Raw genomic sequence first — 24609 nt, 5'->3', positions numbered from 1 at the left:
GCAGGATAAACCTGCCAACTTTCAGGTCACAGACTCTCTCCTTTCTCAGAATGTGATCTCTAGAGTCTAATGTATTTTTCTCCCAATGGAACTTAAGCTGGTTCCTGGTGAATAAGGGAAAGGATTATGTCCTGAGAGTTGGTGTCTTTGGTGCTGTGCTAGCATGTTCCCTCACCTCATCAACTTCACGACACAGGTATTGTTAATTCCACTTCATCAGCTGGGAGATTTAGGTTTCAGATGTTCAATGACTGGCTGAGTTGATCCTTCTGATTAAAGCCAGGCCTTTCCTATTGCCCTTGTCCAGACCTTGATGGGACACCATGGTCTCCCCAAGAGCCCACATGAACCTGCCCTACAGTGTTGGGCTCACTGCAGTTGCAGACCTGATGACCTAATGACCAGGGGACAAGGTATTCTCATCCCAGCTTGACCACTGATTTGCTGTGTGGCTCCAGGAAATTTTTTCCCTTCTTTTGAGTCTCAATTTCTCTGTATGTGGAATAAGGGGATTCGATTAGTATCTCATTGTTTCACCAGAGCTGGAGTAGGTTATGTTCATCTTTAAAATATATATATATATTTGTTTGTTTTAGAGAGAGAGCATGAGCAGGAGGGGCAGAAGGAGAAGGAGAGAATCTGAAGCAGGCTCCATGCTGGGCACAGAGTTCTATGTGGGGCTCGATCTCAGGACTCTGAGATCATGACCCAAGTGTAAAGCAAGAGTTAGACACTTAACAGACTGTGCACCCAGGCCCCCTGCGTTTATCTTTATCTGGAGCTCAAAACCAGGAACTCTTTGAAGAATATTATTCTCTTTTGTTTGTCATCCTACACCTCAAACCTCCTTCATCCCCATCCCCTAACACTCTAAAACTCCCTTAAAAGCCTAGCACAATGCCTGGCTCATGGGTATACTAATCTGAAATTGTAAAAACCACAAATCACTGATTTTTTTTTTCAGGAAAAATACCTACTCCAGACTTTCAAACTGAAATGAAGCACACCTTTCCCCTAAAATTATTGCTCCAAAACACAGCCTCAAATCCAATATTATTTCCGAATTGGGCCAAAAATCTCTGTGTCCAGCTTCTGTCTGACAGGAAGCCATTTGTTTAGATTCTGTTGCTCAAGTAAAGAGCTAGGGTTTTGTTTTCTCTTTTATTTTATTTTTCCTGCTCAAGCAGTGCGTGTTTTTTTGTTGTTGTTGACAAATTAGCAAAGTACATTTAAAAAAAAAAAACATTTGTAATCCTCCACTTAAATATAAGTGGTGAGAACATTCTAGCTTTATATTCATCTAGACTTTTTTCCACTTGTGTATAAACATACATCTTTAAATGAAAATGAGAGCAAAATATACTGATAGTTTTTGCTCATATACCTCAGAGTGCTGGGCTTGTTGGTCAAGCCTCCAAAACCTACCAGGCATTTGAGTGAGCAAATCGCCCCAAGCCTCAGTGTTCCTAACTGTAAAATGGAGGTGATAGTACCTGCCTAACTCTACTCCTTGTGAGGACTAACAATTACATTGAGTATACAGACATAGTTGGCACATAGTAGGTGCTCAATAAAAGATAGTCATTTATACCTCATATCACCTTTTTAAATTTCTTGACTCGAGTCAAGAACCAGTCCTCTAGTTTTGGATTCAGAAGGTCTGAATTGCAGTCGAAATACTTCCTTGTTTATCTTTAGGAGTTTCTGCTAATATTCAAGCAGACAAAGCCCAAGCCAACAAGTTGAGACACTGAAAACCAATCCCTGAGTCTCTCCTCAGATGCCTATGATATGCTAATTAGGAACATTTGTCAATGCTTCCAGAAGCGTGCTTCATCAAGTCCTCCTCCAGGTCCAAGGAGTTCTCACTCAGGTTTTTAGAAAATGTAAAACTGATTAAAAATGAACATCAAGATCCTCTTTCTTATTACTTCTACAGCTTTTTGCCTGCCATCACCAGTTTAATTTTAAAAAGGCTTCTTGTCCAGAATTGCCTGTTTCACTATTAAACCTCCTGAAAGAAGACTGGCTTATATGTCCCAAATATAGAGAAAAAAATGGTTTCAAAAAGGAACAATTTTCCCATTTTGTTTTTAATGATGAGAAGTTGCGTCTCCAGAGCAGAGCTGTTTGCACCCTTTAAGTATTGTCTATTGCCTATCTCTCAAACACAGAAGTTATATCGCAAACTATACTCTGAATAATTCAGACTCCTAGTTTATGGACTAGCTCTTCACTGCAGTGCTGAATGGTAGAGTGCAACCACACTCACTCTAGTCTGAAACTTGGCAGCCAGAGGGTGCTGGAGTAGCCAGGGTGGATTACTCCCCACGGGATCTGATTTGAAGGACTTTGAAAGACCCTTTTTTTTTCTCCAAAGCATTTCTTCCCCAAAGCATATGATTCTCTCCTTTACAGTAAACTTTCAGGGGCTTTGATATGATAGGATGCCACCTGGAGACCGTGGCTAAAAGAAAGTGTTGTTATTTGGAAGTTGATGAGGAAAGCCTCGTGAGCACATCAGTACCTCTTAGCAGCTTATTTGACTAGGGAGCTGTTACCTTGAGATGCCAAATAAGGAGCTGAAAGGAGGAATATTACATAAGTCTTGAGAAGCAGATGGTAGAGGCCAAGAGAAGAGGTTCCCCTGGCCTTATGAGGCTCTAGCAGGCTGCAAAGGGGAAGAGGGTGAGTGAATACAAAGTTCCCCCAAGAAAAGTAGGAGAAATGATAATTATAGTCTTTAGGGCATGTTAGAACCCGTAATGAAACCTTAAGATCTCTTCAGCAGAACCACCTATGGACAAAGGGGATGTTGACCAAGGATGGCTTCTTGCATCTATCTCAGTAAGGTCTTGATTGACACACTAGCTTTTATTTCTTTAACATTTATTAAGCAACTACTTACCTAGGGGCAAAGCATGGTGATAGCAATGCAAAATGAATATGCTAACATTTGCACTAGCCACATGCAAGAACACTGTTTTACATGTATTAATCATCTAACGTTGGGGAATATTATTACCATCCTCAGCCCCATTTTGCAGATGAGGAAATAAGGCACAGAAGGATTCTACAGTTTGCAGAGGGTCACACTCTAATGTCCAGGCTAGGTTTCAGACCCAGGTATTTGGGTTCTAGGCACTGAGACCCAAGTAATTGATCCCTACTCACTTCGGTGTCTCAAGAAGGCACACCTGATGTGAAATCATCTGGGAATATGTTTCTGGGCCACCTGTAGCTCACACAAAAAAGAAGATAAGATCTTTCATCCTTAGTCAAGAAGTATTTACTAATACTTGCTAGATACTGGGTCCTTTGTTAAGTTATAACAATAAATGACAAATGAAACCAGTCCCTGCCCTGGAGGAGCTCACAGGTGAAGCAATCCTATAAACAGAGCCTTGTAGTAAAGGCTGCGAAAAGTGCCCGAATAGAGACATGTACAGGATGCTGTTTGAGCAGAGAGGGTGGCCTTCTGTGTGGCTAGTGGCTCCAGGACCTGACTATTCCCAGATATGGGAGCCTCTACTTGCTGAGACAGGAAGTGCCTACTTCTCCAGTGCCCTTGAGGGTCCAGGCCCAGAGAAGGCCCCCTTTCCTGACTGTAGAGAAACTTTGGTGCCTGTTATCCACTGCTTTGGACTGAGTTGTTTTGCCAGAGGGACAGTCTTGGCATAACTTTCCATCCCACAAAACACACCAGCCAGAAGTAGCAGTGGAAGGCAGTGCATTCTGTGGCATGGGGAAGTGGAGAAAAGAGAGGGGTCCCATCTGGGTTGTTCTATCACTCAGTACACTGGGGTCAAAGGAAGAAAACCTTCCCTCCAGTCTTGCCCACAAATAGTGGCAGTGTGACTTCAGCCTGGAACCATAGTCTGTCTTTCATTGATCTTCTTCCCAAAATGAAAAATGCAGGATGCTATGATTTGCTTCTCTGTTATGTCTACTAAACCTTTATCCGCACTGCACTTTGTAAAGAACCTAGTAAAGCATTCATCACAATTGTTTGAAAGTCTCTCAACCCACTGGAATTTTGGAGATAAAAATCATGTCTATTTTAAAAACCTGGGTTTTTTTTTTTTAATTTTAGAAATATGTTTATCCCAAACATAGATTGACATATTGGCATTCTTAAAATTGAATGAATACATGAACAAATGAATGAATGAATGAATGAGGCAGCCAATCATTAAATTAGATGATTCCTACTTTGAGGATGAGATGAGACAGCACATGTGATAGAGTGGTGAGAACCTCTAAACCAATTGTATTCTCTGGGTACCTGGGAGGCTCCATTGGTGAAGCATGTGCCTCTTGATCTCAGGGTCGTGAGTTCGAGCCCCACATTGGAGCAGAGTTTACTCGAATAAAAACATAATAAATAAATACATACATAAATACATAAATAAATAAAATAAATAGTACTCTTTTTGTTCCGTTGTAGCAGTTTCCAAATACTACATTCTGGGTGTGGCTGTGTTGGGAGCCCTCAAAAGCTAAAGTGCAGATGCCTTGACATGCCTTCTAAAGATTGTGAGTCAGTAGTTCTGGGGTGGGACTCAGGAGTCAGTCAGTATGGATTTTGTTTTTGTTTTTGTTTTTGTTTTTGTTTTTTAGAGTGTGTGAGTGTGAGGCGGGGCGAGGGAGGGACAGAGAGAGAGAGAGAGAGAGAGAGAGAGAGAGAATCTTAAGCAGGTTCCACACCCAGAACGGAGCCTGACCAGGCCTCGATCTCATGACCCTGAGATCACAACCTGAGCCCAAATCATGAGTGGGATGCTTAACCAACAGAGCCACTCAGGCGCCCCAGTCAGTGTGAACAAAGATTCTCCAAGAACCATTGTAGCTTGCGTGGGGTCAGGGTGGGAACTCCGGTGTGCCATTTCACCTGGCCTTAAATCTACCCTGCCTCACTCTGAGAACCAAAGGTGATGGCATTGGCACAGGTCTGGTGGGAAGCAGGGGGAGGGCAGAGCTCTCCAGTCCTGCTTGGAGGGCTTGGGGAAGCCCTTCCAACAATTGGCTGTCTCAAACTCTTCCTTAGGTTGTTACAGGGAGGTTGTCACGAATACCAAGGAGCTGTGGGCAAGCTAACTTTCTTTGGGACAGTGCAGTATTCCTAAAAAAAAAATCTCTGTTGACCTCTATGTGTATTTCACTTTGCCTTCTTCCTCTTCTTTGTCTTCCTTGGTTTTCCAGATGGCCAAAGAACGCTCCTCTTATTCAGTCATGGGCTATAAGCACCCGGGGTGGAATTTCTTAAAGCCCTCTGCTCACATCCCTGTGAAAACTTTCTGTGGATGAAAAGCCCAGTTGTGACAGTACAACAGAAGGGGAGGCTGGTGAGCAGATTGCCTGACTTCCACTCAGTTTCTTCTGTTGCTTATTTGGGAAACCCAGTAGCTTATTTGGGAAACAATTGTGATGAATGCTTTACTAGGTTCTTTACAAAGTGCAGTGCGGATAAAGGTTTAGTTTCTCTGGATTCACACCCAGTACTCTGCAGTTACCAAGGGCTCTGGAAGCTTGCTCCAAATATAAATTAAGGCAAGAACAATGAGGTAGATGCTCATCTCTTATGAGAACAATTTCTAACTCTTTTTTAAGTCTTCTTTTCAATCCAGGAAGTTCCTGAACACATTAGCATCTTGAAAGAGTTGCTGTGTTCATTAACTTTAGAAGATTATCGGTTTAGGCTGGAGAGGAATTGGTGATACACCAAGTTGATGTGCTGTGGTTAAAAGGAGGGACTCAGATATTCTGGGATCAAGCCCAGCCTCCAGCCCTTGCTAGCTGTGTGATTAGGACAAATCAGTTAAATTCTCCTTGCCTCTATTTCCTCTGATCCATACAAAGGTGATAATGAAACCTCCCTCGCAAATTGTTTAGTGATGACTGAATAAGATAACAGGTGCCAGAAACGGAAAAATGCTGGGCGTGTAGGAAGCCTTCAAATGTTGGCAGTATTGTTATTTACTTAGTGAACCAATTTTTTCTTAAGAGTTTATTTATTTTTTTAGTGAGAGTAGACAGAGGGGCGGAGGAAGAGGAAGAGAGAGAACCTCAAGCAGACTCCACACTGAGCATGGAGCCCAACGTGGGGCCCAATCTCACAACCCTGAGATCACTACCTGAGCTGAAATCAAGAGTTGGATGCTTAACCGACTGAGCCACCTGGCCGCCCCAGTGAACAAACTTTTGAGCAACTCTGAAGTGCGATTTTATTTTTTTTATAAAGATTTTATTTATTTATTCACGAGATACACAGAGAGAGGGGCAGAAACACAGGCAGAGGGAGAAGCAGGCTCCATGCAGGGAGCTGGATGCAGGACTCGATCCCAGGATCCCAGGATCACGACCTGAGCCAAAGACAGACGCTCAACCACTGAGTCATCCAGGTGTCCCCAAAGTGCCATTTAAAAAAAAAAAAGACAAATTTTAGTACATGTACTCACATGAGAAGACTCTAAATATACAACCAAATTAAAAATGCAACTTGAAGTTCTGCAAATTTTTAAACTATATAGTTTATGTACATATAGTTATATGTATGCATGTATGTGTGTGTGTGTGTTCAAGCATAGAAATACATCTGAAAAAATTTCACTAGCAAGTTAGTATCAGTGAAGAGACAGCTCGGCTTTTTGAAGGGAGAAATTCTAAAGGGTAAAGGTGATGCACAAATACAAAATAGTTTTTGCTAATAAGATGTTAGGATAGCTCCCAGCTGTAATATCATTTCTTATTATCATGAGTCTAATATGCTGTTTGTTGGATTACAAACATCCATTCATGAATTCTGTAAACATTTATGCAACACCACTGCACACCAGGCCCTCCTAGGTGGTGGGAACAATATCTAAGACCTGACCTCCGCTTTGGGAAGCTTTCAGTGTAGTAGGATTATAGAGATCATCAAAAATAAAATGTCAGCAGCACCAAAACTGTCACAGCTGCAGCAATATGATCATCTTAGATCATCTAAGATGATCATATTGCTGTGATAGAAACATTAGCCTAAACTTATGGAATGTTCACTGATGTCCAGGCACGCCTGGATATTGTTGTGATTGTTATCTATGATTGTTACCATTATTATATTTTTATGTTTTCCTATTTATTTGGAGGGGGTGCAAAGGGAGAGAGAATCTTAAGCAGACTCTGTTGAGCATGGAGCTCCACAAAGGGCGGGATCTCACCACCCTGAGATCCCAACCTGAGCTGAAACTAAGAGTTGGACAGTTAAGCAAATGCCACCATCCAGATGCCTCTCTGTGCTATTCTTTATCGCCAAACTAGACTGCTGCAGAATTAGAGAATGAGTGACCACAAACCTGTTATGAATGCTAGAAGTGTTATTTCTATGCTCTACAATCCAGCCTACCAGGGATTTTCCATCAGATGCCTTTCAAAAATCCAGCTCAGGAAATGCATGTTCCATTGTTTCCAGGTGTCTTTTTCCCTTAATAATATATAAACTCATGTTACTAGTACCTTAATCACACTGATTTGTCAGCCTATTTAAGTCCTCTTTATTGCATGTTTTTTTTTCTTTTAATAACCTGCCTTGAAGAAGTTTAAGCTGAAACCACTGCTCAGCTTCCAAGATGTTGCCACCCAAACTGCATGCGCTTTTCTGCCTCTGCAGCTGCCTCACACTGGTTCATCCTATTGACTGGCAAGACCTAAATCCTGTTGCCCATATTAGATCATCAGGTAAGAGGTCTATTTGTTCCAGGGCTTGAGCAACTGACCTGTTGCCGGACTCAATGTGGCCTCAGAGCAGTTGCATGTGTGGACTTCTAAACAAGTTTTACTATAAAGAGGCTCATGGAGACCTTCTGTTCTCCTGGGGTAGGGGAGAGGGCCTCACTTTCTCCTCATTCCAAATGAAACTGAAGAAGCTCCTGTCTTCTTCAATATCACGACTGCAGGACAGAACCAAGATGAGGCATTTTCAGACCAACTGGAAGCTCAGCTCTGCAACCACTGTGGAGAACTTCCTCAGCACCTCCTCTTCTCTCCCTCACTGCCCTAACCTGCTCCCACTCAGGTGCAGGGACACAACTCCCTTGGAGTCCCCTGAGAGGCAACCACAAAGCCTGCTCCCATGAAGGGGAAGGAGAGGCAGTTGTCTTGCTCAACAGGTGTAGTCCTGGTTAGTACTGGGAGGTGATGTGAGAAAAAGGCATTTAGAGTCTTGAGGGCCAGAGGGAAACCATGTTTTCTGTGTTATCACAGGGAGAGGTAGGGACAAGCTAAGAGCTCCAGTTGAGACTGGGCATGCATCTCTTGCTCTTTCTTAGCCTGTGGTGGGAGGGAAGGAGAGGAGAGGAGGTTTAGTCAAGCCCGAAGAGGTGGCCAGAGTGAGGCAGCCATCTTTGGACAAGTACATCTGCCATCACTAAGAAGGACCTTTACTGCAAAGAGATTGCTTCTGGAGATTTGTGAATGCTGGCCAATCCCAGAGCATTGTGATGCATGCTCTTCTCTATCCAGCCTCCCCTGAGGTGAGCCATGGAGGTGGCTTCTGAATGGCGCCATACTGCCTATAGCAACACACTTGGTCACCCTGGATCTAGCTGTTCAGGTTTGATGGGTGACTCCTTATTGTAACATTTACAAAAGAACTTTCATAACGCTGTGCTTTTGTATTGTCCTTCTTCATAGTTATGGAAGTAAAGGCATCAGTAGGAAAGAGTAGGTGTTATATCTACATTTGCATAGGAAATGGCATACTGTCTCACAGGTGCATTCATTCAACAACATTTATCAGGAAACTGAGTCACTGGTGACACACAGGTGACCATGACAGTAAGCTTGTGGACAAGCTTCAGGAGTGTCCAGCCTATTTAAATTAATTTTAACTAGGAATTAGAACAAGTAATATCTTACAGCATGAGCAGATTATCAGCTAGGAGACATTTACATCATGCGCTTTTTATTGGTCCAGGGTGAGAATTTCAAAATATGTTTTATATCCCCTTCACATTTGAAAATCATTGGAAAGCTGGCATTGGACTGGCAGAAACTTGCGGAAAGAGACACTGCTTTATTCATCTTGGTAATTGCAACCTTGAGCCCAGTGCTCCATTCTCAATGCTCAAAAATGAATGCAAAAATAATTTGTAAAGTATTCAAAGTCATTTATTAACTAAAGGATTAAAGAGATGGTTGTTTATATTCTTCTAACCAAATGGATATATAGATAACATGGTTATGCAGGTAAAGTATGGGCTAGAGATATCCTTTCTGTTAAGGGATGATGTAAAGCTGTATAAGAAAACGACATGTTCCTGACAGGTATATAATCCATCTCAAAACCTGGGAATGAATATCAGGAATACTTGACAAATGCACACCACTGGAAATGCATAACAAGATTCATAGCACTCAACAGGTTTTAATGCTCCTATTAAACTAAAGTTGAAGAAAAATTAGACATGACATGTATAAGTTCTGAACCACAAACTGTATCATCCAGAGGATGGCCATACAACTTGACAAGCCTTCTCCTGCCTCATCCTTCACGAGGAGCCTGACAGATGGTTAGAGAACAGGAAATCCAGGACCATGACTGGAATAGCTGTAGGCTGATGAAACTTTCCTGTAGGCACCGTGGCACTGAACAGCCGCAGGGCTCTGTAGCCCTACACCCCCAACCTGGGTCAACTCCAGGCTTCCCAGGGGGTCAAGTGTTTTGGAATAGACCAGCTCTGTAGCCTCACCTTGACCTTCCTGAAGCTGAGCGAGGAGGCTTTGCGGTAAGGCAGGTTGTAGAGAACCAGGGTATGCCCAGGTCATTGAGAAAGGTTCCTAGAGCCTATGTGGAATGGAGATCTCCCAAGAGAAACCTTCTTGGAATCCTCCCATGGCTCTAGAACTGAACTCCTAATTCCAGAGGTAGTACCTCCTAGGCAGCTGTGAGCTCCTTGGGGCTCCTCATCAAACTCTATAAGCCAGAGTCCTCCCCCTCAACCCTTGAATTGTCACATCAGAGAGTGGGTGGTAGTGCAGCAGAGCATTGGCTGTCCTCACAGAGGCATAACCCATCATCCTCTGGGCTTGACCTCTCCCTATTACACCGTGGAGCATGGCTTGGTAGGCAATCTCTTAAATGGAGAAGGAAATGCCTTTTGTAATTCTAAATAGGACTGAAAGTGTTAGCTTTACAGCGAAGTTGGGGTTTTTTTGTTTTTATTTTTATTTTTTTTAAAGATTTTATTTATTCATGAGAGACACAGAGAGAAAGAGGCAGAGACACAGGCAGAGGGAGAAGCAGGCTCCATGCAGGGAGCCCGATGTGGGACTCGATCCTGGGTCTCCAGGATCACACCCTGGGCTGAAGGCAGGGGTTCAACTGCTGAGCCACCTGGGCGTCCCATTGTTTTTGTTTTTATTTTTAAAAGACTTTATTTACTTATTCATGAGAGCCACAGAGAGTGAGAGAGAGAGAGAGGCAGCAACACAGGCAAAAGGAGAAGCAGGTTCCATGCAGGGAGCCCGATATGGGACTCGATCCCTCGTCTCCTGGATCAGGCCCTGGGCTAAAGGTGGCGCTAAATCGTTGAGCCAACTGGGCTGCCCTTGTTTTTTGTTTTTGAATATCTGAGGAAACACCTTGGATTTTGAATCTGAGTCTATTTTAGATCTGCTAAAACTACTCTAAGGGCTTAAATTCGGGTAGCCAGAGTTAACTAACTCTAGGTAAGGGACACATGATATCAGTTGTCTGCTGATTATGTGTTGTGTTCTGTGCTAGGCACTTGACTTACATTATCACTTCATTCTTAGACATCTGTCTTGAAGGCTGGTCAAGTGCTTTTTGCCCCACCTCCCAAATGAGGATAAGAGAGGGGAATAAATTGCCTAGGCCAGAGCATCATAGCATCAGAGGCACAGCTGGATTCCAAAGTGGGATCATCTGGCTCTAATACCCCAGATCCATTTATATCCTGCCTTCCTTGGAACTGCCTCCCACCTTTGGACTATGAATTGCTGGCCTGTACGTCAAACCAAGTGGTCTGGTATCTTAGCCCAGGGCTTTTTAAACTTTAATAGACACAGCTTTTCTGAGTCAGTAGAATTGGGATAAGACTAAAGACCCTGCATGTCCAAGCTCTCAGGTGATGCCAGTGATGCTGATCCATGGACCAACTTTGAGTGGTAAGCCTTATGTATTGAAAGGCTCATCACTGGCAGGTGCTTAACACATTAGTCACCAACGTGAAAGGTGAACTTCTTGTAACTCAAAATCTTTCTGGATGATGCCCTATAATATCGATTTAAGTTCCATACCTAACATAGCTCCAGGTGTCTTAGTGGCAGAGGCAGAATGTGATAGAAAGCTTGAAGGAGTCTGTCTAGCAGAGAAATCGACTCTCAGAGTCCAATAGAAGAAAACAAGTAGGTGAGCTGAATCAAGAGAAGTGAAAATCTGGAATACAGTGATATTTGTATGGACTCACAAGTAAATATGGACTTGATTGGGGTTTAGAAAGGAAAACAGGTAAAACTGCAAGTATGTTGAAGAATTTTAGCACCAAAAAGGGAGAAACAATTTCAAGAGTGGGTGGGTAAAAGGATATATACCAGAAAGTGTTTGATGCAAATGAGACCCCAGTGGGATAAAAAGCTTAGCTCAGCTCACTTTCACAAATGTTTATGGAGCACCAACTATGTGCCAACATTAAGATCCGAGGATACAAAGACATGTGTATAGCTCTTACAAAATAGCCTAGTGTGGGGGACAGAGTATGCAAATATATAATTTAAATATATATGATAAGAATGATAAAAATATATACAGGGAGTTGATTTAATACTGAGGATGAAATGATTAAGTCTGGGGAGTGAGGGAAGGCTTCAGAGAAGACCCGGCATCTGATTAGGATGTTAAAGGTTGAATAGAAGTTGGCCATTTGGATTTCAAACACAGGAAATAGAATTTATAAAGGTGCAAAGGCGTCAAACAACTCAGTGTGAAGCTCAGGTGTGCTGGAGCACATGGGAGGCAGATGACTTAAAGGAAAAAAATAGAAGAGTACAAGGCAATGGACCTTCAGATCACAAAGAGTCTTTCTTGCAGTGCCTAGGAAGTTGGTATTTAACTTGTGCACTTATGGAGTCTATACATTTTAACCCTGGAACACTGAAGGATAGGCCACCTTTGTGCCTCAAGTAGCAATGGAAGTAGTGCAGGAAGGCATGTGTAGATTTAATACCACCTACAAACTGCCTTCCTAAAAGATTCCAATATATTCATTCCCCCTGTGGAAATACCCTCTTGGTGATAGGTAGCACTGAAAAAAATTTAAGAAGTACCTGGTAAAATTTGTGATTCAAATCACTCTAAGAGTTATGTGAAAAATGCATCTGAAGGGGTCAAGATCAAATAGATCTTGATAAATCTAGGACAGAAGATGAATATTGCAGCTAGGAGAGATGACACCTGTCTGGTCAAGAGACGGTGAATGCATAATAGCTGAGCTAGGGGATCAGGGCTATCCTGGAGAGAGAATTCTAAGCTAAAGACAAATGTTAGAAATTGAGACCTAGTTGGATATAGGGGGTTAATGAGAAGGAGGTAGGAAGATGATTCTGGATTTCTGGATACACAAGATAGGGAATGCTGGAGTTGCAGGGCTGTGTGCTGGGAGGATAAGGAGGGAGAGTTGGGAGATGGCCATTCAGTCTTATTTTGGACCATTGGCCTGTTGTTCCTAGTGGGAAGGACAGCAGATGGAGGCACCTAACAGGAAGTTGTAAGACCAAATCTGAAATGTGAGATAAGGTCTGTGTTTGAGAACAACAGATTGGGCAAGTAGTCTTTTTTTTTTTTTAAGATTTTATTTATTTATTCATGAGAGACACACAGGGAGAGAGAGACAGAGACACAGGCAGAGGGAGAAGCAGGCTCCATGCAGGGAGCCCGACGTGGGACTTGATCCCGGAACTCCAGGATCACGCCCTGGGCCGAAGGCAGGCGCTAAACCACTGAGCCACCCAGGGATCCCCGGGCAAGTAGTCTTCAACATGATCTGGATCAGAGTAGAAGCTAAAGGCAAGGCTGCAGGTATTAGGAGGTGATAGTCGTATCTCAGGAGAAGGGCTGTGTCCATCTCTGTGTTTATTCCCACATAATAGTTTGGCTACATCAGACACTCCGTAATCATGTGTGTGTTTGACTAGTTAAAGAAATGAAGGAGGCCAGAAACTAAGTATAACTTGATTCCCTTGGAATTTCCTTTTGCATAATAAAGTCTGAGGTGTAATGAATGACAGTGAGACAATATTTACCTTTTTTTCAGCATGGGCCAATAAAATACAAGCTCTGATGGCTGCTGCAAGTATTAGGCAAAGTAGAATTCCCAAAGGAAATGGATCTTATTCTGTTGGTTGTACAGATTTGATGTTTGATTATACTAATAAGGTAAGGCTTTGATTAATACCACTTTATATTCTAATAGTGACTCTTACTGTTGCCCACTGGTAGGTTTTGAAATTTGCTCTTGCTCTCCCCCGACAATGACTCATTTTGCCATTTGCCTTGTTCCATGGGAAGCATTTTGCTAGTTAAATCATTCGTCAATGTGTTGTTGTCATCTGATTAATTTATCTATAAACTCTATTTTCCCCTTCCTTAATGGTTGAAACCAGCTTGCTTACCCTTTCTTTCCACTCAGAAAGTATATTGCTTTATTTTGCTTCTCTTTCTTCTGTATTCAGTCACCGCAGCAGCTTAAAAAGTTTTCTCTGGACCTCTCTGTGAACAACAGAGGTATTTGGGTCTCAACTAATCAAATATGCAAAGTGGCTATTGGAACATAGTGGAGAAGCAACGTTATTAAGAGTACATTAATTTCTTTCCTCTACAGGGCACCTTTTTGCGTTTGTATTATCCATCCCAAGAGGATAACCACTCTGAAACACTTTGGATCCCAAACAAAGAATATTTTTTTGGTCTTAGTAAATATCTTGGAACACACTGGCTTATGGGCAAAATATTGAGCTTCTTTTTTGGTAAGATTTCCATTGGTCCTGCCTCTTAGGTGCTAGAATATAAGAAAACCTTGAAAACAGCAGAGGTTTCAGGCAAAGATCAAAGTAGATTTCTTGAGACCAAACTTTTCTTAAAATGACAAATTATTTCTTAAAAGCCCAGGTAACTATCAGAGAATCAAGGGTTCTCATTTTGTTTGTTCTGCATATGTTGGGGTAGATGGAGAGAGTGAAAGTGTCAGAATTTACAATTAATCTGTCTATGACTGGTCCTTAATTTTTCTGCTTTACATATAGTGGGGGAGCAGTAATCTGGTGAGTAAGTAGCAGGCTGGCTGAGGTGCTCACTGCTCTGTGTGCTCTGTAGGAAAGTGAAAGCTAATTTCTCACCCATAATAAATGGGGAGACTCTACTCTCATTTCCATTGTCCACCCCCAAGGAACTAGCTTCTCTCACCAAGACAATCTGCTATGCATTCATCACTTAATTTGTCTACATCACACTAATATAGACAGTTCCTTCCTTCTCTGTTTGATCAGACACCTCTGTTGGGCCAGTGTTAACTCGGTCTTCAAATTTCCTTCTCAAACCTGCCTACAACTTTGGGCATTCATTTTAAAGGTCTCCCTGGAGTTTTCTTTAAAAAACCACTCTATAACAGAAATGATGGAAATATAACTACACTTCTTTATGGTGCTGATTAAATTATAAATCACTTCCATGGCAGTCATCACATCCAATCTTCATGACTGCATCTCTGTTTTATAAATAAGAAAAAGGAACCCAAGTAACTGAGAATAGTAATGACATTAGCAATGGAGAGGTGAAGGAAGAGAAGACAATATCTTCCATGTTCTGGGACCCTTACCATGTCACGAGATGAGTGTTATGCATATACTCCCTACTTAGGTAACATTCTCACAAAAGCCCTCTAAAATATCATCTGCTTTGTTTTATAAAAAGAGGAAACTGAAACTCAGAGAGTTCTTGTAACTTGTTCAGGGTCAGTAGTAAGTGGCAGAGCGGCATCCAAATCCACTGATGAATCAGTGGTCTGTTTCTCTTGATCATAACTAAATGAGAATGAAAGGAGTCCCTGATTTGAAGATTCTGGTTCTCAGTGTGATGTTCCTGAGGTTTAATTCAGTTTCAGAATATTCCCTTGGAAGTTTTGCCAACACCTGGGATTGGTACTAAGGAATAGCCTTCCTGAATACACCTGTAAGTGGGAAAGTGTTTCACCTTAATCTCAGAGCTGGCAGTGAGAACTGATAATTAATGATTTTATGGTCTTGGGGGAAACTGCATGCTTCAGGTCCTTGGTTTGTAGGTAGCCAGTAGCAGACTTTTTAATGAATTTCCTATTAGCGCATAAAAACATAGATATCAATTCCATGGTCAGGATTTACACTAAGAAGATGTAAGTTAAATTAACCAGCAACATTGGAGACATAGAAAACACTAATTATCGTCTCTCGTTGTTGTCTAGGTTCAGTGACAACTCCTGCGAACTGGAATTCCCCTCTGAGGACTGGTGAAAAATATCCACTGATTGTTTTTTCTCACGGTCTTGGAGCATTCCGGTAATGTTTAAGAGGCTAAACAATTTTAACTCCTAAGGACCAATGACCAAATGCCTATATACCCCCCTAAAAAAGAAGAGCAGATTTTGGACTATCATTATGGCCACTGTGTTGGAGGAATTGCGGTTCCTCGAATGTTGGCTGTGATCTATTGATCGGTCCAGCCCTATCTGGTCAAGTAGTCTGTGCCTTCCTTCCAGCTCATAGGGACTAGCCTCATTTTAGGAAGAGAAGGGTTTGCATTTTTGACTGTCACCCTTCTATATTATAATACATTCTCAAAACCATCCCCTGGGTTAGTTTAGGTCTTCTGAGAAATTGACACCAAGACTGGATTAGCCATAAAAGACATTTTTGAGTGAAACAGGCTAGACATGTGGGAACGAGACAGGGACTGGAGAGATTGGGTACGAAGAGTCTCAGATTACAGGACACTTCAGGAAGAGATGCGACCAGGCCAAAAGAGGTGGTGTTTGACCAGAAGTTTCTTATCAGAGGAGTCCTACATCTCACTAGAATGGGCCTACATTAGTACCTATGCTGTGGACCAGTTACTGGGTGTAGTCCACGGGATGCTTAGCTGGAGGTGGTGGATCTACAGGGGCAGGGGCTGGATGGGATCTTTAGTCAATTATGCTCTCTGTGGCATGATCTCGGAGTGACACATTTTCATGACCTCCACACCCTCTCCTCTCCCATCTTCTCAGCTGCCTACCCTTCTTTCTACCTTCTTGCCTCAGAGGATTAAAAGACTTTTGGAAATAGGTGGCTTTTAGTTGGCAAGAAATTGGGTAACATCTGCAATAAGAAATTATCTTCAGGCAGCACCTGGGTAGCTCAGTGGGTTAAGCGTCCAACTCTTGATTTCGGCTCAGGTCATGATCTCAGGGTTGTGAGACTCAGTCCTGTAGGAGGCTCTGCACTCAGCGGGGAGCCTGCTTAAAATTCTCTTTCTCTCACTCACCCTCTGCCCCCTCCCCCTGCTCATGCTCTCCCTCTTTCCCTCTCTCTTTCTCTCTCAATCAATCAGTCAACCAATAAGATCTTCAGTACCTTAATTATGGTTTAGCTAGGTATTTGATTTCTACTTGACCAGTGGTTGGCAAGTTAGAATCTGAGGACCAAATCCTGCCAGCTGCCTGTTTCTATAAATAAAGCTTTATTGAAATACAGCCACATTCACTCCACCTTTCCCATTGTCTATGGGTACTTTTGTGCTAGGACAGCAGAGTTGCGCAGCTGTGACAGCTGCTGTATTGCCTGCTAAGCTGGAAGTATTTACATTCTGTCCTTCTACAGAGATGTGCTGATCCTTGTCTGAGTAGGTTGTGCATCTTCAACAGGAGAAAGCAGAGTTCCTACTACCCTTTGGTTCTCTATTGCCATTTTCTATGAATACATGATATGAGAATACATGATACCCTTTGGTTCTCTATTGCCATTTCCTATTGAATACATGATATGATTGAATACATTGTGCAGAATGAAGAATGGAAAGGGGGTATGAATGTAGTTGCTTAGCACGTGATTCATGTGTCCAATCATTTAAGTAACAGTTGGTATGTGTTCAGTCTTTGCTCCGTTTTTAGACATAGTTATAAGCACTAAAAATGATGAACTTACTTGCTCCTTCCAGTAGTCCCACCAGGTACTGTACTGTAACAGAGGAAAGATCAGTGACTTCTCCAAGGCAGACAACTAATCAGTGGTGGATTCAAATGTAGTGGTCAGACTGCAGGTCCCATTCTCCTAAGCACCACACTGCACTGCCTTCCTACATATGCTGTCTTATTCAAACCTTACAACTGTTCTAAAGCAAAGGCATCATTAGTCTCATTTTAGAGGTGCAGACAAAGATTCAGCAATGTAATAATCTAAAGTCATATAGCTGATATATAGTAGGGCCAAGATTAAAGCTCAGAACTCTCAAAGGTGATATATTTAGAATCACTGCATCAGGGTGTCTCAACCTTGGGACCACCGACATTTTGCAGGAAATCATTCCTTATCATGGATAGTGGTCCTGTGTGCTGTAGGATGTTTAGCAGCATCCCTCTACCAATTAGATGCCAGTAGCACCCTCTGCCCAGTCATGATAATGAAGGTACCTCTAGACATTGTCACATATTCCCCTGAGAGGCAGAGCTGCCCCTTCAAGAAACACAGCTTTCTAGTTTTCCCCCAGGCACTACAACAGGGGTATAATGGCCTTCCTCTTTCCAGGTTCATTAGTGAACGCCCCCGCTCCCTAAGCATGGCTGGTACTCAATGCTTTCCTGTTTTGTTTTGAAGGACAATTTATTCTGCTATTGGCATTGATCTAGCATCACATGGGTTCATCGTTGCTGCTATAGAACACAGGTATGTCATCTGGGCTCTAACTTTCAAAAAGATTTATAAAAAACATCGATGAAATTGTCATCTGTGGTTAAATGATAAGGGGGAATAAAAGAGACTGAGTTAAATGGCCAAGAGTTAAAAACCAGCTAACGTTTCTGGTGTTTATTGTGTGCCATGTTCATATATCATCATTTAATCTTCGGAAGAACCCTTTGAAATGGTTACTGTTATCACTGTCTTAAGGAGAAGAGAAATAGAGCTGGAAAAGGGCAAGTAATTTGCCCCAAACCCCACGGTGAGGAAGTGGCACCACTGGGATGTGGTTCCAGGCATGAGTTTCCAATGGGGCCTCCTAGAATTGTGAAGATAGAGTGGGTGGACTTGACCCACAGCAATGACTTCTTCTTAGAACTCCCTTGGGGGCCTCTTTGATTTTAAAACAAATGTAGAATGGAAGAAGACAGGGAAGTCAGACCAGTGTGAATTTGGGGGTGGGGATGAGGAGTACGGGAGGAGATGAAGAAGAGGAAGAGTGAGTGTAAGTCACTGACTCTGTATTGTAGAGATGGATCCGCCTCTGCGACTTACTATTTCAAGGACCAGTCTGCTGCAGAAATAGGGAACAAATCTTGGTCTTATCTTCAAGAACTAAAACCAGGGGATGAGGAGATACATGTTCGAAATGAGCAGGTATGTTGCAGCAGGAGGAGAGGAGATGGGGTGACTAAAAAGCATGTGCAAAATGATGACACTTGCCAATTTAATTTATATGCTGTAAGGTGTGCTCTTAGCTCTTCTACTTCCCATAGCCCAAAGACCTGTCAGAAGACTCTTGGAGTGACACACTTCCCTTAATGAAAAGTCTGGACCATAGTAAAAACAAGGACAAACAAAAATCCTGGGAGAAGACAGTACATCTTCAGAAATCTTTTGCATTAGAACCTCCCACTTTAGAATCTCAGAAGTGCTAGAAAGGAAATTCACAAATACCCTCCTTTCCTATGTTTGAATCCTGGTGTCATCATTTCATGGTGGGGTGATTTTGGACAAATTACTCTGTTTTGCCTCTATGTTTTATCTGTTACAAAATAATGAATAATAAAAGTATATTTCTCACAGGGGTGTCTGGAAGATTGAGATAAAGCACACTGGCTTTCACCTCTGTGCCATGTTTTACAGTGGGTATTTTATATGTCCTTGCATTTAATCCCACCCACATTTCACTGAGGTAGGCTTTGTTACACAATAAATGGAAGCTCAGAGAGGTTAAGTACATCATCTGAGGTCACACAGCAGATAAGCAATGAGCTTAGGATTTGAACTAAGCTATAACTACCTGCAAAGCTGGAGCCTGTGTCGTTAAATTGAGTTGTTTTCCAGTCACTAATTACTTAGACATTTCCAGTTTAGAAGCACTCAACCATTTTTCCCATATGCAACTCCTACACAAACTCCAAAATAAGTGTCACCGCTTTTTATGTTGCCATTTCTTTTTTCTGATCATCATTTTAGGTACAGAAAAGGGCAAAGGAGTGCTCCCAAGCTCTCGACTTGATTCTGGACATTGATCATGGAAGGCCAATTAAGAATGTACTACACTTAGAGTTTGATGTGGAACAACTGAAGGTGAGCTTAAGAAAAAGCCATTTCCCGGGCACCTGGGTGGCTCAGTCATTTGAGTGGCTGAGTGGTTGAGTGTCTGCCTTTGGCTCAGGTCATGATCCTAGGGTCTTAGGATCGAGCCCCACATTGGGCTCTTTGCTCAGCAGGGAGCCTACTTCTCTCTCTACCCGCTACTCGTGCTTTCTCAAATAAATAAATAAAATCTTAAAAGAAAAGAAAAGAAAAGAAAAGAAAAGAAAAGAAAAGAAAAGAAAAAGCCATTTCCCTTGTCCTGCAGTTTTTTATCATTTCCATATCATCTGCTTTTCTGCTGTAATGTGAGGTGCAACATGACAAAGGGCTGCAAATTAAAAAAAAAAGTCTATGTGAAGTGTTCTAGCAATGAGGAGTGCATTAGATTGCACCAGATATGGAATTGCGAACAGCCAGCTTTGAGCTACACAAATAGCAATTTCTCTGGTTCAACACAATACCTCCAGTGGAAGTATTGTAATTTCTTGGACGGCCCTTGCATATTTTTAAGCTTGATTCTGAAATGGTGGTCAGAGGTTTTAAACAGAATATTCAGACGGGGTGGAAGACTAGCAAAGCAGACAGCATGAACTAAGACCCAAAGTTGTGTGTGGAGAGTGGAGTACAGAGGACAGATGGGACAAGACATATTTCAGTTTGGGCAGAAGATGATGGTCTGTTCTCCTAACACAGTGAAAAGTTTGTTGTCCCTTGGCCAGCCACTCCCTCTCCAGTCTCCATGCTTTCGTACACATTGTCCCCTTGGCCTGACACATTCTTCTCCCTGAGACTTGCTTAATCTTCAACTCAAATCAGGCTTCACCTCTTCCAAGAAGCTTTCTCGGACCCCACTGCCACCCCTGGACTGGTGAGCTGTCTATCACATGTGCTCCTTGGCACCATCCTGTTGTATTTGCATCATGCATCTGTATCTCTTTCATCACTGGTGGGCTGGGAGCTCATTGAAAATGAACGACAGTGCCTGGCACAGAGCAGGTGCTCAATAGATACTCACGGAATGAACACACTAATTAAACATGGAGTGAGGAGAGGCTGAGGTCCGCAATGATGTTGGTGTTTCAAGTGTGAATGTCTACAAAGATCATTAAGTTCACTTCTTAACTACAAATGCTCAACATGTGTATTTGTGTGCATATATATATATATATGTACATACATATGTGGTGTGTATGTGTGTAATTATATGTGGGCATAGCTATGTGTGTATGAGTGCATGTGAGTGTATGTATGTATTTTGTTTACAAGAAATCAAGATACTTCACCATGCCCGTGAAATGAATAATAATTTTATATTTTAAAAAACCATTCTGTTCTAACAACCTATGAGATAGTGATGAATATATATCGTGCTTTTTCCTATAGGACTCTATTGACAGGAATAAAATAGCAGTAATTGGACATTCTTTTGGTGGAGCCACAGTTCTTCAGGCTCTTAGTGAAGACCAGAGATTTAGGTAAGAGAAGGAGGCAAAGAGAAAAAGCAGCGAGTTATTGGAAGAGGGCAACTGATAATCCATATGAGATAGAATACTTATCAAATTCCTAATGAGGAAGGGATCCTTCAGGGTTTAGAAGTCTGTTCTTCTGCCTCCTTAAAGTACTCTATATGAATTTTCCCAGACAGAAGCCATCTACTTCTCTTGCTGTTAAAAGTTCTCCCCATTCCTATTTACTTTCCCTCAACATTCTTTTTTTAAAAAGATTTATTTATTCATGAGAGACACACCGAGAGATAGAGAGGGAGGGAGAGAGAGAGAGAGGCAGAGGGAGAAGCAGGCTCCATGTGGGGAGCCCGACGTGGGACTCGATCCCAGGTCTCCAGGATCACACCCTGGGCTGGAGGCAGCACTAAACCTCTGAGCCACCCAGGCTGCCCATCCTCAGCATTCTTATCTGCTTAAGGGCTTAATAGTTTCACTTGGAAATTTATCTTTACATATATACTTTATCTATGACATGATGGTTGTGATATCAATAGTATATCTTATAGTATTTCTAGATTTCCCCAATATGCAAGGCATTTTTTAATTAATTTTTTTTCCATCTTTAAGATGGATAGAGATCTTGGGGTGCCTGGGTGGCTCAGTCAGTTAAGTGTCTGACTCTTGGTTTCAGCTCAGGTCATGATCCCAGAGTCATGAGATCAAGTCTCAGATTGGGCTCCACACTCAGCATGGAGGCTGCTTGAGATTCTTCCCCCTTGCCCTGCTCCTCCCTCCACTGGCTCTCTCTCTCTCTCTCAAATAAATAAATAAAATCTTAATAATAATATAAAAGGATGGATGGAGGTCTTAAATTACAGTTGAGTGAGAGTCAGGACCAGAACCCAGTCTTGTAATTTGAAAAAATATTTTCTTTCTTGAACCACGGCAGTCACAGACTTGATGAGGTCACGAAGAGCCAACCATATAGAAAATAGGACCCTTTGTAAAACTTCAGCTCATAGATTTTTAAAAATCAGTTTCCATAAGGGAATTCTTTTCTTTTGCCTATTTATCATATAAAATGGAGTGTCCAAAAGGTCCAGGAACAGGATAAACTTACCTTTAAAAAGCAAGTTACATTTCCAAATGAATATACCCTATATGTTTCTCTTCAACCTCCGGACACTTTTCCAGGTAAAGTACCTCTAAATATTAAGTAACAGGTCCAACAGTTACTCTGAAAAAGGCATCATAAATCCACTGTCCTGAAAGTCTGGATACATAGGAGCAATAGTACATATATTGTATCTTTCCAGACACTCCACAGTGTTGGAGAAATTATTACTTGTTTAAGAATCTATTTTGGGGTGCCTGGGTGGCTCAGTGGTTGAGCATCTGCCTTTGGCTCAGGTCATGATCCTGGGGTCCTGGGATCGAGTTCCGCATTGGGCTCCCCACAGGAAGCCTGGTTCTCCCTGGGCCTATGCCTCTGCAACTCTCTGTATCTCTCCTGAATAAATAAAATCTTTAGCAAGAAAAGAATCTATTTTGAAAGCAATGTAACAAAATGAATAAAACATTTCAAAGATACTGTATCTTTCTAAAGGTCACAATTCCTGAGTGTCTCTTATAGAAAATAATTATATAATTCTAAGTCTGCTACCATATAAAACTAATCATATCCTCTTCTCACACTGAAGTATAATACCAGTGAAATACCTGTAATAAACTAGGATAGTGTATGCTCATCAATCCTAACATCATTAGAAACTCTGTACATCAGCCAGCATGTAACCAGCCTTCTTTTGTCATTGTCACCAAACTAGGTGCGGGATTGCCTTGGATGCATGGATGCTTCCACTGGATGATGCAATATATTCCAGAATCCCTCAGCCCCTCTTTTTTATTAACTCGGAACGGTTCCAATTTCCTGAGAATATCAAAAAGATGAAAAAATGCTACTCACCTGACAAAGAAAGAAAAATGATTACAATCAGGTAAGTATTAGTGATTTGTTTCATCATCTGAAGCAGAAACTTGAAACTTGGATAAACATCAAAAAATACCATTTGGTAGGCATGATAGCATTGTTAAATTCATTGTCTAGACTTTGAACAAGGGAGAATATTGGATAATTTCAGGGCCTAAATGCATTTATACTTGTTCTTTTTAAAAGTACAGTTGTTTTGAGTAGTGTTAACATATGTCCTTCATATACTGATAATTAAAATTTGCATTAGGATGCATGCTATTTTTATGTAAACACAAGAGCAAGCTTATGCATTTGGGGGCTGGGGTAAGGAGAAGTATTCCATCATCAGGCTAGAGTAGAAACTCTGGAAAAAAGTCGGAGCATCTGTTGAGATCTGCAGTGTGTACCTTTTTAAAAGAATATGGATTTATAAATTCCCCAAAGCTATCATGGGGTACCATTGAGCATTAGCGATACGCTGATATCATGGATGTGAAAAAGAAACCCCAGTAGAAGTTTTGAACTCAGCAATGTGGTGTTACAAGGCAGGGCTCATCCCTCTTCTGTTAGAAACCTGATTTATTTCAAAGAAGTAAAGAAGAGGTGGTAGGAAGGAAATATGAATTGTGAAGGCAGTCAACACTACAGGGCCAGAGACTAGAGTGTTTTCTACCTGAGGAGTTCAGGAGAGGCTGCTTGGAAGACACGGGAGTAGAATCAGTCTTGAAAGATCAAGAAAGATAGTGAGGAGGGTCTGGGTAGTTTAGTTAAGGACCTCAGTTTAGTTTCGAGTTAAGGACTTCAATACTCATACATGGAAGTCTATTTAATTCTAAAACAGAAACAATGCAGAATACATAGCCTCCCTCAACCCTGCTTCCTTACTAGGCTCTTACTTACCTTTTTTTTTTTTTTTTTTTTTCCTTTCTCTGTGAGGAACCTGGAAAGAACAGCTCATATTCCACAGTTCATCCTTCCTTCCCTTTACACTTTGACTCCTGTGGGCTAGCTTCCCAGACCCCCACCAGTGTACTGAAACTGGCCCTACCAAGGACAGAAAAGTTCAAGCAGCCTGTCTGCTGCCTGGACCTTGCTCCCTGCATCCATTCAACCTTGTGGACTTTCCCTATTTCTTCCTCTCCAGGATCCCACAACCGTACTCTTTCCTGCTCCTCCCATTTAGACTGCTCCCCCTTTTTCTCCCCCACCATCTCCTCCTGAGGCCATTCCTCCACTGCTGGTAGCGTCTGGGTGTCTGCTTACAACTGTTTCCACCTTCTTTGTGCCTCTGACACTCATGTTGTGATTGGAAGCAGGCAAGATGGAGCAGGAGGCGAGGCAGGTGGCTCTGGTTTGAGTAGAGATAACTTAAAGAGTGGTGGGCAGCTTATAAGCAGCAGCGAAGTGAAGAGGAAGAGGTATACCAGGCAGGGCTGGAAAGATGTATTTTAACCTTGGAATCTCTTAGCTTGAGCCAGAGAAGTCTGGGTAGAGATGTCTGGCCACACACTGGGAGAGTATAGAATTTGTGTCTTATACATGGAATCCTTAGAGTAGATAAGACTATCAAGTGGGATGAGAACTGGTCTGAAGACAGAACCTTGAGGAATGTCTATATGTATATGAAGA

At 42.0% G+C, this 24609-nt stretch overlaps 1 protein-coding gene across 4 annotated transcripts in view; it reads left to right on the top strand.

The window, feature by feature from the left end:
• The window catches only part of PLA2G7 (phospholipase A2 group VII), a 42746-nt gene that overhangs the window by 13950 nt on the left and 4187 nt on the right, over positions 1-24609 (top strand). Inside the window, exons 2-11 of one of the 4 annotated variants that reach the window (XM_072733453.1) lie at positions 5203-5345; positions 7580-7719; positions 13314-13435; positions 13881-14025; positions 15495-15588; positions 17881-17949; positions 18492-18618; positions 19441-19554; positions 20947-21038; positions 22835-23005. In XM_072733453.1, coding sequence (XP_072589554.1) covers positions 7611-7719; positions 13314-13435; positions 13881-14025; positions 15495-15588; positions 17881-17949; positions 18492-18618; positions 19441-19554; positions 20947-21038; positions 22835-23005 — 1043 coding nt within the window. In that variant the 5' untranslated portion in view covers positions 5203-5345; positions 7580-7610. Of the gene's footprint in view, positions 1-5202; positions 5346-7576; positions 7720-13313; positions 13436-13880; positions 14026-15494; positions 15589-17880; positions 17950-18491; positions 18619-19440; positions 19555-20946; positions 21039-22834; positions 23006-24609 lie in introns of all 4 variants that reach the window. The other 3 variants (XM_072733442.1, XM_072733447.1, XM_072733434.1) reach the window with 3 other exon arrangements.

Source organism: Vulpes vulpes, chromosome 1, assembly GCF_048418805.1.
Source record: "Vulpes vulpes isolate BD-2025 chromosome 1, VulVul3, whole genome shotgun sequence".
NCBI classification, from domain to species: domain Eukaryota; kingdom Metazoa; phylum Chordata; class Mammalia; order Carnivora; family Canidae; genus Vulpes; species Vulpes vulpes.
This window is presented reverse-complemented; position numbering and strand designations above follow the sequence as displayed.